The sequence below is a fragment of the Mustela erminea genome, chromosome 17, assembly GCF_009829155.1.
Source record: "Mustela erminea isolate mMusErm1 chromosome 17, mMusErm1.Pri, whole genome shotgun sequence".
Classification (NCBI taxonomy): Eukaryota; Metazoa; Chordata; class Mammalia; order Carnivora; family Mustelidae; genus Mustela; species Mustela erminea.
Genome location: NC_045630.1, coordinates 2922466 through 2940575, shown reverse-complemented (window position 1 = coordinate 2940575; position 18110 = coordinate 2922466). Strand labels below are relative to the sequence as shown.

General features: G+C 45.5%; 1 protein-coding gene across 4 annotated transcripts in view; it reads right to left on the bottom strand.

Annotated features, from left to right (window-relative positions):
• The window catches only part of MROH9 (maestro heat like repeat family member 9), a 98877-nt gene that overhangs the window by 38924 nt on the left and 41843 nt on the right, over positions 1-18110 (bottom strand). For all 4 annotated transcript variants that reach the window (XR_004279981.1, XM_032317469.1, XM_032317467.1 and 1 more), the window contains 7 exons: positions 13727-13851; positions 10646-10795; positions 7861-8015; positions 5370-5535; positions 3509-3651; positions 2425-2562; positions 607-727 (listed from right to left, as the gene is read on the bottom strand). Coding sequence is in view for 3 of the 4 variants with exons in the window: in XM_032317469.1 (XP_032173360.1) it covers positions 607-727; positions 2425-2562; positions 3509-3651; positions 5370-5535; positions 7861-8015; positions 10646-10795; positions 13727-13851 (998 nt within the window). In the remaining variant the exon portion in view is untranslated. The remainder of the gene's footprint in view (positions 1-606; positions 728-2424; positions 2563-3508; positions 3652-5369; positions 5536-7860; positions 8016-10645; positions 10796-13726; positions 13852-18110) is intronic.

The window sequence follows — 18110 nt, the reverse complement described above, 5'->3', positions numbered from 1 at the left end:
GTTAGCACCTTATTATGTTTTACCTCTATGGAAAAATTAATAGTTGACTCAGAGAATTTCAATGTATAGAACTTTCTACATGCCTTTTCTAAGCAAAAGGACTTTCTCAATTTTCTCAACTCTAGTATAGCATTACAATATATGGTGTAATAATAATATAAATATTAATATATTCTATAGTTTCATTTTACTTAGTTATTTGGACCATTTCTTTTTCTTCCCCTTTAGACAGTCTGAAGTATCATTCAGATCTCAGGTATCATCTACTATCTTTAAGTAAACTTTGAGTGTACTTTAAATATTCCTTGGTCTACTGTATTTTTAGTTTAAAAAAAATTATTATGTTCCATTAGCCAGCATATAGCACTTCACTAGTTTTTGATGTACTTTAACAAGCCTCTAGAGATGTGTGAACCGGTACTACAGAAACAGTTAGTGTTTGTGCAAATCCACATTTCCGAAAGACACGATAAAAGTTATCTGTCGTTGTCTTAACTCTGGGTAAGAATTAATATTCAGAGCGGGAGATAAAAAGATTGGAGGGTCGACTTAAGTTTGGATAAGGAATGGGAACCTGGCTGTTCGCAGTCATCGGATGAGACTTACTTCAGTGAGGAATATTACTGTGATGATACTGTCTTCTGACCGTCTAGGATCTTCCACTGAGAGCTTGTAGAGGTAATGCAAGGTCTCTGGAAACTGTGGGAAGTTGTATTCACTGAGAGCTCTGTCATAGAGAGTAAGGCACCGAGTTAGCAACGAGAGGAGAGGCTTCCTGCATCAGCCATGGCTAATGTGAGGAAGAGAGAAGCATTACTCTCACATTTTATACCTCCCAGATGAAAAAGAAAGATATTTTCTAATATCTCCTAATCCATGGACCCCATCCTGAATTCTACACAGACTCCAGGGAATTACAGACGGCTGGATCACGGACGGTGTCTCATTCATTAACATCACTCCTCTTTCCCGTCTCTCCCCCGCTGAGCCCCACAGCAGGGGTCCTGCACCACAACAGGCTCCTGCCTGACCGAAAGGACAGAAAATAGTGCAAAATCAATGTCTTGGCAATCCAGGATGGTGGAATAGGTCACCGTCAAGGTTTTAGACCAAGTCTTTCCTTTGAGTGATGTAATGAAGAAGACAGTCTGGGGCTACCCTGCTTTCCTCTGGAGAAGCGGTGGGTCCTGATTCACAAAAGCCCTTCTGGGCAGTGGCCAGGCTCACAGTTGTCCTGACACGCTGGCCTGGACCAGATGTGGCAGGACCGTGAAAGTGGATGTGACGGGTTTCACTTCAGGACTCCAGGTTGGCATTTTAAACCAGTGCTTCTTGATCTTTAATAAATATACATAAATAAAATCTTTAAAAAAAAAAAAATAAATAAATATACAAATTACCCAGGAATCTTGCTAAAGTGCAGATTTTGATTCATTGAGAATGGAGTGGGCTACGAGATTCTTTTCTGCCTTCTATCTTAAACTTCTAGGGGGTACTGTTGCTGCTGGTCTAAGGACCACACTTTAAGGAAGAAGATCCAAAGATACTAAGGATATTGTGACACTTAACTAGCGGCCGCATATGTTCCTGGAATCTGTGTGTAAATAAAATGCCACTTGAAACACATGAGGGACCCAGAGACCACACAGACTCTACTTTCTGGGTTGGTAACAACTATAAATGGTCTATTATCTTGTCAAGTTTTGATTCTTTTTTTAAAAGACTTTATTTATTTGACAGAGAGAGAGAGAGAGGGAGAGATCACAAGTAGACAGCGGCAGGCAGAGGGAGAGGGAGAAGCAGGCTCCCCGCTGAGCAGAGAGCCGGATGTGGGGCTCCATCCATGACCCTGAGATCATGTCCTGAGCCAAAGGCAGACTCTTAACTGGCTGAGCCACCCAGGTGCCCCCAAGTCTTGATTCTGGATCAGAAAATCTGATCCTTGTAATCAGAAACTTGCTATTCAGTAACTAGGGGGAAAAACCCACCACCTTTTCTATTACAAGAAAAATAAAAGTTCTCCTTCATTGTACTTTCCAAATTTGTTCATCTCATTGAGAACAGATTTTTACTGAACCCCTTTACAGTGGGAGCACATCTATGACGGTCTGATGCCTACGAAGCTGGGATCCGCTAACAGCAGAGGAAGAGAAAAGGCACATTTACCTCTAGTTCTCCATAACTGAGAGGGGAACCTCGAGGATAACGGGATGTGTGTATGTATCATCAAGTGGGAGAACCGGAAAGAGAAACTATACCAATAAGGAATAAGCCCCTAAAATAAGGGAATAAGTAGAAATCAGGGCAACTGAGATCGTTGGGGGGAGGGGCGGTTGGAGTGGATACTGTGCTCACGCGCGGCTTAGCCCGAGAGAGCTGGAGAAGCGGGTAGAGCCCCCGCGCCCGGCCGAGCCCCTTCCTTACTTGGCGACGAGGTAGACCCCGTAGTGGTGGGAGGGCGCGTGGCTGAACCGGCTCCAGCAGTTCTTCCTCTTCAGGGCAGCGTCCACCTGCTGCAGCCCGGAGCAGGTCAGCAGCACCCGCAGGGCGTCCTGGGCGTAGCTAAGGCCCCAAAGAAGAGAGTCACCGCTTGACAGTGGCCTTCACGGAACCAAGTACATGTGACCCGCCTTGGCATTGCGCCGGGCAGGACGCTGGCTTGGGGAAGGGGCGCGTCCAAGGAAAACAGCGCTCGCTGCCGTCCTCTTCCCTGACCGACAGCACATGGGGCTTGGGGTTCGACTGAACCCGCGGCGTCTGGGATCCTGGGGCCCCCCGGGGGGTTACTAGCGCGACGGCGCCGAACGAAAGGTGCTGCACGATGGGACAATGTGCGCGAAGCGCGAACAGGTCGGTTCTCAGCCGCCGGGGACCGCGGTGCGCCCGCCGCGAGCCAGAGACCGGCTGAAATATCCGAACGCAGCGGGTCGTGCTCTGGGCTCTGTCCGGTGCCGAAGCGCGCCCCTGGCCAGGGCAAGTGCCCGGCGGTGGCTGCGGACGTCCCCCGAGGGCGGCGGAGCTAAGGGGGTGTCTCGGGGGGAGGGAAGCGCTGGTCTCGCGGATGGGACAGGACCGTCGCCGTCTGAGGCCACACGCCCGGCGCCAGCCGCGAAGCCACTGCCCAGCTCACAGGGCACGTCGGCGCGCGCTATTTAGTCCCGCGGCCGGTCCGGGGAGGTCAGACTTGGCGGCAGAGCGAGCACCGCGGCCGCGGCTCCGGGGCTTCTGCGGCTGCCCCCGCCCGCCGGGCCGCCCCGCAGCTGCCCCGCCCGCCCCGCAGCCGCCCCGCCGGACCCCCGCAGCAGCCCCGCGCTCTGCACTCGCTGGGGAGGGCCCGGCGAGCGCCTGGGACGGGGGGATTCTGACGGCATCGGCCCTTCCGGGGAAAGACTAGCAAGTGAGAACCCTGCCCGGCGAGGAGCCCCCGTGGACCCGAGGGACCGCGGAGAGGCCGCAGCCGCAGCCGCAGCTTCTTCCCGCCGCGTGGGGATGCGCAACCGGAGCTCACAGCGTCCTGTTCCCGGTCACCAGCCGCAGGTCCCTGCTGTAGCAGAGCTGGAGCATGAGGGCCATCAGCAGCTGCGGGAACACCTGCGCCACCGCCTTCCTGTAGGAGCCGACGGGCAGCAGCGTGCACAGGGCCTGCGAGGCCTGAGGGGAGAACAGGAAGTCGAGGACCCAGCGTCCCGCGCCCACGCGGCGGCCGCAGCGAGGCGGGGGGACGCACAGACCCGCGCCCCCCGAGGAAGCCCGCGCGCGCGTGTCCGTCGTCCTGCAGCGGCCGCGAGGGCCCTTCGGAGCCAGGAGCGGAGCCAGGAGCGGAGCCCAGTGGTCCGGGAGCTCCCGAGGCGCGTCCGCGACCGCTCGGCCGCCAAAGCGGCGGGAAGCGAGGTGGTTCCCAGGGACGACAGCATCGCAGGGTCCCCTCCTCTGCGGCCGTGAAGGAGGGGCCTCCCGGTCCCCCAGGGCCGCCCGTGCTTGAACCGCCAGGCGGTGAGACAGGCCGAGGCGGGGCCACCGACGGTCATTTGGCCAACGAACCCCCGCGACGGCGTCCGCCGCCTCCGAGAACCGCCCGCCCTCCGTCTGGGGAGCACCGCCCGCGTCCGTCTCGGGAGCACCGCCGGCTCCACTCCCACCGCGTCCGTCTGGGGAGCACCGCCCGCTCCACTCCCACCGCGTCCGTCTGGGGAGCACCGCCCGCTCCACTCCCACCGCGTCCGTCTGGGGAGCACCGCCCGCTCCACTCCCACCGCGTCCGTCTGGGGAGCACCGCCCGCTCCACTCCCACCGCGTCCGTCTGGGGAGCACCGCCCGCTCCACTCCCACCGCGTCCGTCTCGGGAGCACCGCCCGCTCCTCTCCCACCGCGTCCGTCTGGGGAGCACCGCCCGCTCCACTCCCACCGCGTCCGTCTGGGGAGCACCGCCCGCTCCACTCCCACCGCGTCCGTCTGGGGAGCACCGCCCGCTCCACTCCCACCGCGTCCGTCTGGGGAGCACCGCCCGCTCCACTCCCACCGCGTCCGTCTCGGGAGCACCGCCCGCTCCTCTCCCACCGCGTCCGTCTGGGGAGCACCGCTCGCTCCTCTCCCACCGCGTCCGTCTGGGGAGCACCGCCCGCGTCCGTCTCGGGAGCACCGCCCGCTCCACTCCCACCGCGTCCGTCTGGGGAGCACCGCCCGCTCCACTCCCACCGCGTCCGTCTCGGGAGCACCGCCCGCTCCACTCCCACCGCGTCCGGCAAGACGCGAACTTCTCCCGCCGGGGCCGATTTTACTCCGGGAGACGTAAACGCGGGACCCAGACGGCATCAGGCCTGCATATGCCCGGGAAGTCCGTGCGGTCTGCGGGTGGCGTTGCTCTGACACGCGCTCCGACCTCCGCCTCTGCGCCCTTCCCTCCGCTGGGGGTCCCCGCAGCCGCTGACGTGCCCGGCCAGTGCTCATCACTGTGGAGCTTTCGTCCTCCTGTCTGTCTAGAAATCATCTGCCTGGGCATTTGCAGGGATCGCGCCTTCATGCTCTGACGGGGTGCTGCCTCCACAGAGCAGCCTCCCCTGACCGACCTCCCGAAGCCCACCCTGTCCCTTTCTTTTCCCCGCATCCCCTGATGTCTCTTCTCAGCTAAATATCATCTGACACTCGACACACTTTTTTGTTCGTTGCCTATGTTTTTTACCAGAATGTAAGCTTCCTGGTCAGGGTGTGGCATATAGTAGGCACTCAATAAGTGCATGTTGGATGGATGAATGAATGAATGAATGAATGAAACCAGGACAGTGTCCCGGAGTGACGGAGCCCGTGGGCAGACCGGGCTTTTCATGCTCAGGGAAAAACCAGGACGAAGCAGCCGTCCTGGCGTCACTTACCGCTACAGGCATCATATTAGTGGTATCAAGAGAGAACCGCCTTCTTTCCTTGAGGCTATCCTGCATTTCCCCAGGCTTGCCTTTCAGGATCAGCAAGATTGTCTTCAGCACGTGAGGGGCCACGCTCGACTCGGAACCCGCCGCGTGCCACATCAGGATCAACGTGCTGCAAACACAGCCCCGCCCCGCCCCCACCACCGTGAGAATAAGGCTGTCCATTTCCTGCGTAATACTGCGTCACGAATCAGGAAAAGTTTTGGGTTTACATGTTTTCTAGCAGAGAAATCGCGGACAAGTCGAAACCAAATGGATATGCTCATTTCCAAATGATCCCATTAATCTCTTGTCCTTGAAAACACAGGAAGGGTTTCAGTGAGATACTAACAGAAAACACAGTCTGCAGGTTCACTTCCTAGCACATCTAAATGTCTGTCCAGGTCAATGCCAAGAACTGATAAGCTTTCTCCATTCCATGCTCTGGTTCCCTCACCTTGTGATCCTGTTTATGCAGGAATAATGGAATATTTAAAAACTGGTATAAAAATACAAATTAATATAAATAAATATATCTACTTTAAAAAAACCAAATAAACAGAAATACTAAGCAAAAAAAAAAACCCTATATAAATTTAAAAATTAGAAAAGGGAATTATTTTATTTTATTTTTTAAAAATTTTATTTATTTGACAGAGATCACAAGTAGGCAGAGAGGCAGGCAGAGAGAGAGAGAAGCAGGCTTCCCGCTGAGCAGAGAGCCCGATGTGGGGCTTGATCCCAGGACCCTGGGATCATAACCTGAGCCGAAGGCAGAGGCTTCAACCCACTGAGCCACCCAGGTGCCCCAGAAAAGGAAACTTAAATTGAGCTCAGAGGAGTGGGCCCTTTTGTGAAATGTCACACATTTAATTAGCGACACAGGTGTCACGCACTAGAACCCTGGCTTCTCAACTCCCAGTCCCCTAGGTCCTTTCTACATACCTGGCCATTCAAGATTACTTTTTATTATTGCTTATCTTAAAAACTGCTACACACCTCTGTGTGGGCATATTCCTGATCCCTTATCAATTCATGCTGGGCTCTGAACCTCATTTTATCGTCTCTCTGCATTTAGGTTCCTAATGAAGAGAAGGCGGCCTGGTCCTACAGAGCACAGACATACCAGCTTTTTAGAACCCATTATTCCACTGGTCCTGCCTTCTGGGCTCAGCTTTAGAACTTTGCTTAGAACCACATGGACATCCAGTCTCATATGCCCCGTATCGTTCCCTTGCCTCTAGATCATACCTTCCAGGTGACCAGACATTCTCTCTTTTTCTCTGATTTAGCTCAGCTCCAAATCCTAGTCCTTTCTACCTCAAGCCTCACCTACTAGTGCACAAGATCTGCTGGTGACCATTTTAATCAAATTCACCTAACTCTAATTATGCTTTCTCTCTGTACCTCCTCATTTCTTATAGTTCATATGGAGGCACTGGCAACTTTTATCAATGTTGGGCTATTCCTTCTCAACAAAATGTTTGAAGGCTGGTAATATATTGCATACAGTGGCTTCTTACTTCCTGAATGAGAAGACACTGAGTCTTATGAAGATTTTTAATTTCCAGGCGTCTTCTCAGCAGTAATATACTTTGTACTTATGAGCCTCCCAAATAAATATAAGATTTCAGTTGGGGGCGGGGGGAAGTCAGTCGTATAATTGGTTTAGCATTTTGTGGACTTTGATGCCCTTTCATGGATGTTAACTCATCTAACCCATAAAATTGCTGTATAGATAAAGAATTTTTCTCATCTCACAGATGAATTGAGGATCAAGGAGTTTAGAAATTTATGTGGCTAGGAAGGAATTCAGACCCATTTGTTTCGAAGCCTGAATCCTTTCCATAATGTAACTTCCTCCCTTGTGTATGGTTAGTAGTAAAGAAGTATTACTTTCCTTCTCAAGGTGCAGATGTTAGGAATGAGGTGATGTCATTTACTACTCTCTTCTGCTGTGAGTGAGGCTCATACTGTTCCACTGGCCCGCACTGTAGTGATCCTCAATCACGAATTTCAGATAAATAGCTAAGGAACAGCTACTTTTAATGTTTCATTACTTCTTTGGTGGGTGGAAGTACCTTACATCTGTTCATCATAAACGAGGGGGGGAAAAAGCCCTATAAATGTAATCACTTGTGGGGAAAAACCCATCATCACTGGGAGGAGAGGTTGGTTCCTATGGGTTAGGCAGCAGAACACAATTTAAAGTCTCAGATAAACAACAGTGACAACGACCATTTGTTGATGGTGTTGACCGTGGGTAGGTATTGTATGAGAATAGGAACAAAGCCCATGATCCTTTTTACATTTTATGGTCATTGTAGGCAAAGCAAAAACAGATATTCTTTTTCAAAAAAAAAAAAAAAAAAAAGAAGCAGCCAGGCCTGACTTGCCAGCTCTGTCGGATTCTGGAGGCTATGAACAAACCCCCGTAGAAGGGGTGAGGGAGACTTACTTGTCTGCTGGGACTGGGTAATCCATCAGTTGGAAGACAACCTTCTTCGGTGAGGTGCGTGTTAACAGGGTGACGACCCGCAGCATTGTGTGCTTCATGACATGAGAAGGATTCTCACACAACTGCTTATAGATGGTGTCCACAATCTTAGACACCTGGAAAAGCAATTCAATAGGTCAGCAAGCGCCTCTTTTTCCATGGCCACCTCTAAAGCGAGGCATTTCTTGGATGTAAGAATTCAGTCCTTCTCAGAATGGCCAAGATAGCAATTAATGCACAAATAAGCACTAGAGGGAAGCATATTTATGTGTGTGACTACACAATGTAAAACATTTATTGGGATGAGAAATAAGCCGATGCATTTATTGATAGTGGGAAAATACCCATTTTTTAAAGTTTATTTGGGGAAAGGTAGACTTCCTTATTTAAGATATATAAGCTCAGTATAGAAAAAATGTATAAAAAACAACATGGAGTTTCCTCAAAAGGTTGAAAATAGAGCTGCCCTATGACCCAGCAATCGCACTACTGGGTATTTACCCTAAAGATACAAACGTAGTGATCTGAAGGGGCATGTGTACCCGAATGTTTATAGCAGCAATGTCCGCAATAGCCAAACTATGGAAAGAACCTAGATGTCCACCCACAGATGAATGGATAAAGAAGACGTGGTGTATATATACACAATGGAATACTATGCAGCCATCAAAAGAAATGAAATCTTGCCATTTGCAACAACATGGATGGAACTAGAGGGTATTATGCTGAGCGAAACAAGTCAATCAGAGAAAGACAATTATCATTTGATCTCTCTGATATGAGGAATTTGAGAGGCAGGGTGTGGGGTTTGGGAGGTAGGGAAAGAAAAAATGAAACAAGATGGGATTGGGAGGGAGATAAACCATAAGAGACACTTAATCTCACAAAACAACCTGAGGGTTGCTGGGGGGAGGGGAGTATGGAGAAGGTGGTTGGGTTATGGACATTGGGGAAGGTATGTAATATGGTGAGCGCTGTGAAGTATATAAGCCTGACGATTCACAGACCTGTACCCTTGGGGCAAATAATACATCATATGTTAACAAAAATAATTTAAAACACCCCCAAAGCAAAAATAAACAAACAGAAAAAAAAATGTATAATTCAAGTCCTTTAAGAAGGAAGTCAAAATAATGGAACAAAATAACAATGGAACTGTATACTTCAGAAAACCTTTCTGACAATTAAAGAAGACATGAATTTACATAGGGAATGGATGAACTGTGTGTTCAAAGAATGGCCCAGAACGGTAAACACTGAGTCACATAATGCTGCAAATTCTATTCATAGGCCCTACATCGGTTTTATTTTTTCCCCTTTTTATTAATTCTTGAAGAAGGAGATTACGAGCTAGACCTGAAATTTGTCTCAAATTAATGGCTGTTTATTCAACATCAGGTTTCACCCAACAAGATAACTTCGCTTTTTGTTTTGAAAATATTCCTTAGAGATCAGAAGCTGAAATGTTGGTCGACATAATTTACATCTCACTGCAGTTGTCCATACACAGTCAGTTACCTGTGCAGAACCCCTGCTCCGAGCAATAAGTAGAAAATAAATGAATGAATAAGCAAAGTGTTAAAAGTGCAGGACATTCCTCATGCTGCATAGGCTCCAAGGTGAACATGAAATGGGGGACGCTGAACACTGCTCTTCTCCACAGACCTTTGAACGATGAGTTTAGAGCTCTTCTCACCCCCTTTCCTTGTAGCATGACCCAGAACAAGGCAGCGATGTTACTGTGCACTCAGGACAGCAATCACGGTCTGCTTTAATTCTCAAGATTTGCCGTGTTAGATTTGCTTAGAGATTGTAAGCCCACATACGAAATGTGCAATTTAGGGATTTTTCAGGGCTAATTTTAACTGTGCACAATTTTCCATTATAACTGATTTTATTTTATTTTTAAAGTATTTTATTTAGTTAGTTTTACAGAGAGAGCGCATAGGAGCAGGAGGAGGAGCCGCGCGGGCGGGAGGGGAAAAATCTCAAGCTGTCTTCACACCGAGAGGAGCTCTGCGAGTCTGGCTCTCCCAAGCCCCAGATCGTGACCTGAGCACACAGTCCCGTGTGAGCTATGAAGTGTGAACTGCATTATTTTCTTGAGCTAAAAGCTGTTATATTTACATCTATCACTGGCATCGCACAATAAAAAGATGTTAAAGTCTGTGCTATTTAAAAATTTGGGTTTTCCTTTTTTTTTTTCTTTTTAACTTAGAAAGACATTAAATAGAAAATAGAAATGCCATGACAAATTGGGAGTGAAAGAGACTGTGGAGGAAAGGCAAAAAACTCTTCATATGTTTGTATATCTAAAGACACTTCTCCCCCTCTGTTTTGAACAGGAAGCCTCACATTCATTTGCACTTGCCCCCACAAATTGTGCAGCTGGTTCTGCAGCGAGCTGAGGGTCCTTGAAAACTTTCCTTAGTGGTTACACAGAGGATTTCAATTATATATGTATGAATTTACTGTTTTTAATGTATACTTAAAAAAAAACTGATGCAGATGTTGGCAAGATATTACGATTTGGTATGATGGGTAGGTAAACACTCATGACATTATTTTCTAAATTAGTCTGCGGGCTTGAAATACTTCACACACACAAAAAGCCTCCTCGGATTACTAACATAATGAACAATAGCAAGAAACACACAGGAAAAGAAGTTTAGGCATATAAGAGAGGCAACAAGAGCACTTTAGAGAATAAAATCTGTGTTTCTCTACTCACTGTTGAGGCTCTTACCATGGTGACCTTATGTGCGTGGTATTCCAAGGTCAACTTCAGCATGGTGGATGCCCTGAATGCGATTATGTTATTAGGTGAAGAGAGTCTCATGAGGAGACTCCACACAAAGTCAGTCAGCAAGGATGGCAGCAGGGTCAATCCTACACTCTGAAACCAAAAAGGAGAGCCATGACCTCACGCCTTACCTACCATTAAGTAAGAAAGACAACCGAATTCAGTCATCCTGGAGGAAGCCCCCAGGCCAGGTAGGGCCAAGTGATTCTTGTAGGCCATAGGCATTTTTGCTATTGTGGCCCTCTTCTACCATTCAAAAATGTTAAAAATTGAATTTTACAACTGTATTGCTATTGAGATGACTATAATTCAAGTGGAATTATACTTATTTATTTCCTTCTGATTTTTAAAGTGACTAAAATACTTTTATCTAGTTAAGTCAATGGATCTCTCAGTTAAGAAAGATTGATGAAGCACATTTTTTCCTTTCATGTACACAAATATATGTATATATATTGCATATATTACACACACACACACACACACACACACACACACACACACACATTTCCCAAGTACAGAAGGTAACCAGTCTTGCCAGGGAAAGCTTATCTGTATCCCTCTTAAAAGGATGGAGCATAGCTCTTTTTGGTCAGTAGGACAAACTTGAGGTTTGAGTAAAAATGGGGGACCCCAGTCTCCCCCCTACTGGGCAGAGGGGTGAGGGGTGGTATCCTTGGAATGCTATGGAAGAAAGCTAAAGGAGGGTCACTAAGGTTTGGTGAGATGGACTGAGTGTCGCAAATATTTTGCCCTTCTTTAAGAAAGCCAGATTTCATTATATGATTTGTTGAATTAAAAAAATATCGAAATGGAGGAATATTCTCTTTTAACTCTCTATTTGTTTATTCAATGAAATTATTTTAGTGTCTATTTAAGAGTTGTAGAAGGAGCAATTTCTAGTGAAAATAAGAACTCATGCTAGAACTTTCTGTCATGTGAAGGTCCACGTATGACAGTAGACTACATCAAACGACAGGACTCCCTATAAAATGTGATCTACATGTAACTCTTTAGAAATATACCAATCCCAGGACCAGCTGGATTCTTTAGAAATCATTATATCTCTCCAATTTCTTACTCTTTTTTTTTAAACATTTCATTGATTTATTTGAGAGAGTGAGCGAGAGAGAGAGAGGGAGAGAGAAAGCATGAGCAGGGCAGAGGGAGAAGATGAGGGAGAAGAAGACTCGCTGCTGAGCAGGGAGCCCTATGCAGGGCTCGACCCCAGGACCCTGGGATCATGACCTGAGCCAAAGCCAGAGGCTTAACTGACTGAGTCACCCAGGTACCCCTTGTTTCTTACTCTGATACCATGTTATTCTTGATGCTGAATCATTGTAATGGCTGCATGATATTCTATTAACTTGATATTCCATAATTTATCATCTGTTTCTCTGTGTTTGATGCAAAATTTGTTAAAAAAAATAAACCAAACATCTGTGAAGAACCTCTCTTTACAAATATCTTATTAATTTTAGTTTTTTTCCTTTGTGGCTCCTTCAGAAGACAATGTCCTCTCTTATAACTTGCCACTCTATAAAAGAATGGCTTCTAAATCGGTAAACTGCTTTTTTTTAAATTTGATCCTCCCTTTTCATGGTGTCTTGTTTATAGCTCTCTTGGCTGAAAACCTTGGTGCGTATCGTTCTATTTGCCTCCTTGGGACTTTTCTTTGGCCATAGTCTTCTTGATCCCATTGTTACAACCTCCGATTCTCTCGGTCCAGCTGTTCCGATCCGCCGCTGAACGCCCCCGCCTCAGGGTTTTCCAGCTCCTGCTCTTGCCCACAGGGCCACAACTGGCCTGCTTTGGTGTCACAAGTGGGACCCAAAGACGAGGTCATGAGTGCAAGGATCCGGGGCACCCTCCCCACAAACCCAGGATTTCTGAATCTGAAGAACCTTATGCTCAGAAAAGACAAAACACAACCTGAAATGGGTAGTAGCTAGGAAGGGGATCTGAGGAGGCGCCAGTCCTCCACTCCCTGCCCCATCGTGGTGCTCAGGAGCCCAGTTCCAGGGTACTGGAGTAGAAGTAGAAGAATTTTCAAGTAAACCTATAGAGATGCTTGGTTTCTTCTTGCAAATGGACCATTCCATAGTCAACCAGTCTCATGATCTTTGAGGTGAACTGAATAAGAATAATGCTTGATTTTGGAAACATGCACCATCACGCAAACACATATTTAAGATATCTGTGCAGTATTTCTGACCATATTAGGTAAGATGTATCGCTTCCACAGCTCCTCAGCCTCCCACAGTTCTGTTTCTTTCAGCCATGGGAGGAGAAGTCACTGCTTTGTGTACCCCGTTTTAGGAGGAGCTATAAGACTCTCCCCCCGTCAAGAGATGAACTCGCCTGAAGGACTTCCCCAGCAGCTTTGCTGAGCTGTTAGCTTGACACGTGTGGCTAGAAGCCCACCTAGGGACAGCCTAGGCTGCTGCCCAACCTAGGCGGCAGAGCAGGGTGACCTCTCAGGCAGATGGAGAAGCCCACGGACTTTGAAGGAAGTAAGGGAGGGTCAAGGCAGAAACTATCTACTTGGCACTGAAGTTTATCACTTCAACTTAGAAATTTTTTTAACACTTTTTAAAAAAATAAAACCTAAAGCAGGTTATTTTGATGTTTGTTGAGTGAAACATAATACTACTACAAAGCCTGTTAACTGGTGACTCCATTAAGTCTACTAAATAACCAGAAGTTCCCCATCTTTAGTGTATATTTAATGACCAAACAAAAAGAACTATGAAACTAGAAAACACTTCTCTCATTTGCATTCTTTAAGGATTACATAAAATAATATTAATTGCTGTATTCAGGAATAACAAGCATCGTTCTTATTCATAGAGATGAAAATTGGGAAGCCAAAGAGTCTACAGGTTACTTACTCTGGGCTTCGCCGAACTTTAAAAACATGGAAAACATTAATTAAAAATGTAAACTGTTGAAATAAGTTGCCACTCAATGTAATAATACACATGAAATAAAAGTCATAGGATCAAGTGGGCGGGGGCGAGTTACCTGGGTAATTTTAGTTTTGTCCCGTTGCAAGACGTTAGGTAGGAATTCCATATCAGAGGGAGTATTCAGGAGGCAGTGATCGCCGGACTTCTCACACACGGTGGATCTTTTTCTTTCAGTACCCGCTGTATTAGGAAAAGAGTTTAAGGTTTTTACGTGATCATCCGTTCTTTCTATGACATTGCTATTTCCAGTTTCTCCTTCCTTCCCAATTCTGGAGATCTAAAGTATTCCGAACATTCAACTCCCTGCTAATACTTTCATCCCATCAAATGTTAGGACAGCACTGATCCAGGGTCCATAAATGTTCACATGAGGTCTCTGTGAAGTACACATGCAGGACACAGACAATTTTAAGCGGTTGCGCACATATTGAATACATTTAGGCCATCAAATGCATCACCCAGGGCGCCTGGGTGGCTCAGTGGGTTAAGCCGCTGCCTTCGGCTCAGGTCATGATCTCAGGGTCCTGGGATCGAGTCCCGCATCGGGCTCTCTGCTCAGCAGGGAGCCTGCTTCCCTTCCTCTCTCTCTGCCTGCCTCTCCATCTGCTTGTGATTTCTCTCTGTCAAATAAATAAATAAAATCTTTAAAAAAAAAAAATGCATCACCCAGTGCAATGGAGAAGCTGTGGCTAAGTTGGAGTGTGTATTGGTGTGAGAGCGGACTTGGAGGTGTTTTTCGAGGGGCCTAGGAAGTGGCCGCGCAGCAGAGCCAGAAGCTCTCTGTGACGACTTCAGGTCCATGCTTTCAGTCCCGGAGAAGGGGAGTTTCAGTGATTTCACTGGTTTGCTGACAGCTCTGTAGAGATTTTACTGACCTACAGTTTACTTAAAATGTACAATTTTAAGTTTTTAATATATGTATATACCAGTGAAAATATTACTGCAGTAAAAAATAAATAAATGCAAAAAATTTTTAAAAAGCCCACAACCATATTCATTCCCTCCAGCACACCTGCTGCCTGTGTCCACCACGATCCAAAGGCAACCACAGATCTGCTTTCTGTTAGCGGCTGTCCAGTTCATGTTTTCTGTCTTCTAATTTTATAAAAAATGGATTCACAGAGCATGTACTCTTCCACGATCTGGCATTTTTCACTCAGCAAGAGTATTTTGTGATTCATCCAAGTTGTCTGGATCAAGACTTCTTTCCTGTTTTACTGGGGAGTACCACCCCGTGTCTGCTAATCCATTTGCCGACTGGTAGACATCTGGGTTGTTTCCAGTTTTTGGCTTTTCCAGATGAAGGTGCTGTCAACATTTGTGCACAAGTCTTGGTGTGGATACCTGCTTTCACTCCGCTTAGGTAAGGCCTAAGTGATGGGATGACTGGATCGTTTGGTATGTGTGTGTTATCTTTTTAGGATACTGCCAAATTATTTTCCAAAATTGTTGTACCATTTCACACTCCCTGTAGCAAAGTGTGAGCGTTTCGGCGGCTTCACATCTTTAATAACGTATGGGACGGTCAGCGTGTCAATCTGAGACATCCTAATGGGTATGGAGTGGGATTTCATTGCGGTTTTTAAGTTACATGTCTTTTATGACCAAATGTTGAGCATCTTTCGGTGTGTGCCCTTGCCATCTGTGGTTCTTTGGTGAAATGATTCAAATAATTCAAATTCAAAGTTACTATACTTTAATTTGTTTCTGTTTTCTTACTGCGTTTGAGTGTGCATTTTCTCAGATATGTAACTTGCAAATATCTTCTCCCAGTGTACGGCTTATCTCTTAACAGTGTCTTTCGAAGATTAGAACGGATTAATTTTTCATTTTTCAAATTTATAGGTCATGCTTTTGGTGTTGTATTTAAGAAGTCCTTGGGGCACCTCGGTGGCTCAGTCAGTTAAGCATCTGGCTCTCGATTTTGGCTCGGGTCATGACCTCAGAGTCCTGAGATCGAGCCCTGAGATGGGTGAGGATTCTCTCTTTCCCTCTCCTTCTCACCCTCCCCACTGCGCTCTCCTCCGCCCCATCTCAAAAAAAAAAAAAAAAAAGGAAAAAGAAAATCTTTGCCTAATTCAAGGTACGTGAACTTCTTTTAGTTTCACAGTTTTAGATTTTACATTTCATCTTATGGGTCCATTTTGAATCAACTTTTGCATTATGTAAAAGATACATATCAAATTTCTTTTCTTTTGCATGTATTTAACCAATTTTTTCAACCCTATATTTACTGATGTTTTCTCTTTCTTCACTTAACTGCCTTTCAGCTTGTTTCAAAAAGCATTTGACCATACATATGTGCGTCTATTTATAAATTTCTGCTCCTGTTTTCTGAAGGAACACTGGTCTGTAGTTTTGTTTTGTTTTTGTTTTTCTTATAATGTCTTTATGTGCTTTTGGTACCAGAATTTTGCTGTCCTCACTGAACGAGTTGGCAAGAATTCAGTCCTTCTCACATTTCGGTCAGAGTTTGAATAGGATTGGTACAGTTTCTTCCTTTAAGTGTTTGCTAATCATTTCAATTTGGAGTTTTCTTTATGGGTATTATATTTTCATTTTGCTCAAAATACTTTCAATTTCCATTTTTATTTCTTTATCTGACTTATGGGTTATTTAGAAGTGGATGACCCGGTTTCCAAATATTTTGAATTTTCCAGATCCCTTTCTGTTTTTTATTTCTAATTTAATTCCATTTTGGTCAGAGAATATATTTTGTATGAATTAAGGACATTTTGCTTTCTTAAGACTTGATTTATGGCTTGAATATGGTCTCTTCTGGCAAATTTTGTTTTTCCTTGAGAATGTTCATTTTTCCACTATCTGTGGAGTGTGCTATAAATGTCAGTTAGGTCAAGTTGGTTCAAGACTATATCCTTAACACTTTTCTGTGTCATCATGAATTATTGAAAGCGGGATACTGAATTCTCTGATTGTAATCCTAGATCCACTCCAGTTCTATCTTTGTTTAATGTATTTTGATTTTTAATTTTTATAAGGACATATGTATTTAGGATTGTTATGTCTTATTAGTTAATGGACACCTTTATCATTATGAAATTACCCTCTTTTTCCCTGGATGCATTCTTTGCTCTGAAATATATATAGCACATGTATATTTTTATATATGTTTTTTGATATTGACTTAGCCACTCTAGTTTCCTCTTGACTAACATTACTATGTTATATTATTTTCCAACTTTTAACCTTTATTGTCTTTGTGGCTCTGCATTTAAAGTGGATGTCTCACAGGCAGCATAGAGCTGAGCCTTGTTTTTGTCCAGTCTGATAATCTCTGCCTTTTCATTGGAGGTATTCAGAATATTTACAATTACTCTAGACGGCTTTAAGTCTTCACTGTTTCCTATTTTTCCTGTCCTTCTATTTTTTTTTCTTTGTCTTGTCTTGTCGTTCTCTCCTCCTCCCCCTCCTCCCCCTCCTCCCCCTTCGTCTCCTTCTCTTTCTTCTCCCTCTTCTTCCTCTTCTCCCTTTTCTTCTTCTTCTGAGAAAGAGAGAGAAAAAGCTGGGAGTGTAGTTTGGGGGAGCGGCAGAGGGAGAGGGAGAGAATCGTAAGCAGATGTAGCGCTCAGCATGGAGCCCAACATGGGGCTCGATCTCATGACCCTGAGATCATGACCTGAGCTGAAATCAAGAGTTGGTCACTCAACCCACGAAGCCACCCAGGTGCCCCCTTTTTGTCTTCTTTTAAAGTACTTAGAACATTACATCTCCATTTTGGTTTATTATATGTAACTCTTTGCTACATTATCTATCTAAGAGGCTGCTTTAAGGTTTATATTATACATCTTTAGCTTTTCACAACTGACCTTTAAGGGATATTTCATGACTCTGTGCAAAAACCTGGAACTGTGGTTGTATTTCCTCTCTCAATCCTCTAAGCTATTGTTATATATTTAGCTTTGACATGGTGATTATTTTTTGCCTTCAACAGGTGATCATTATTTTAAAAGATTTAAATAATGAGAAGAGAATTTCAGTATTTACCTACATAGTTGTACCCCATTATTCGTAAATCCTTTATGTACATCCAGATTTTTACCTGGATTTTTTTTTCCAGAAGGATTTCCTGTAGTATTTCTTATAGTGCAGATCTGCTGATGATGAATTCTAGTAGCTCTTGAATATCTAAACATGTCTTTATTTCACTTTTGTTTTTATTTTTTAATTTTTTTTAAGATTTCATTTATTTATTTGTCAGAGAGAGTGAGCACAGGCAGACAGAGAGGCAGGCAGAGGCAGAGGGTGAAACAGGCTCCCTGCTGAGCAAGGAGCCCGATGTGGGACTCGATCCCAGGACCCTGGGATCATGACCTGAGCCGAAGGCAGTCGCTTAACCAACTGAGCCACCCAGACGCCCCTCACTTTTGTTTTTAAAAGAATTTTTGCTGACTGACGAATTCCAGATTAACTTTTTTTTT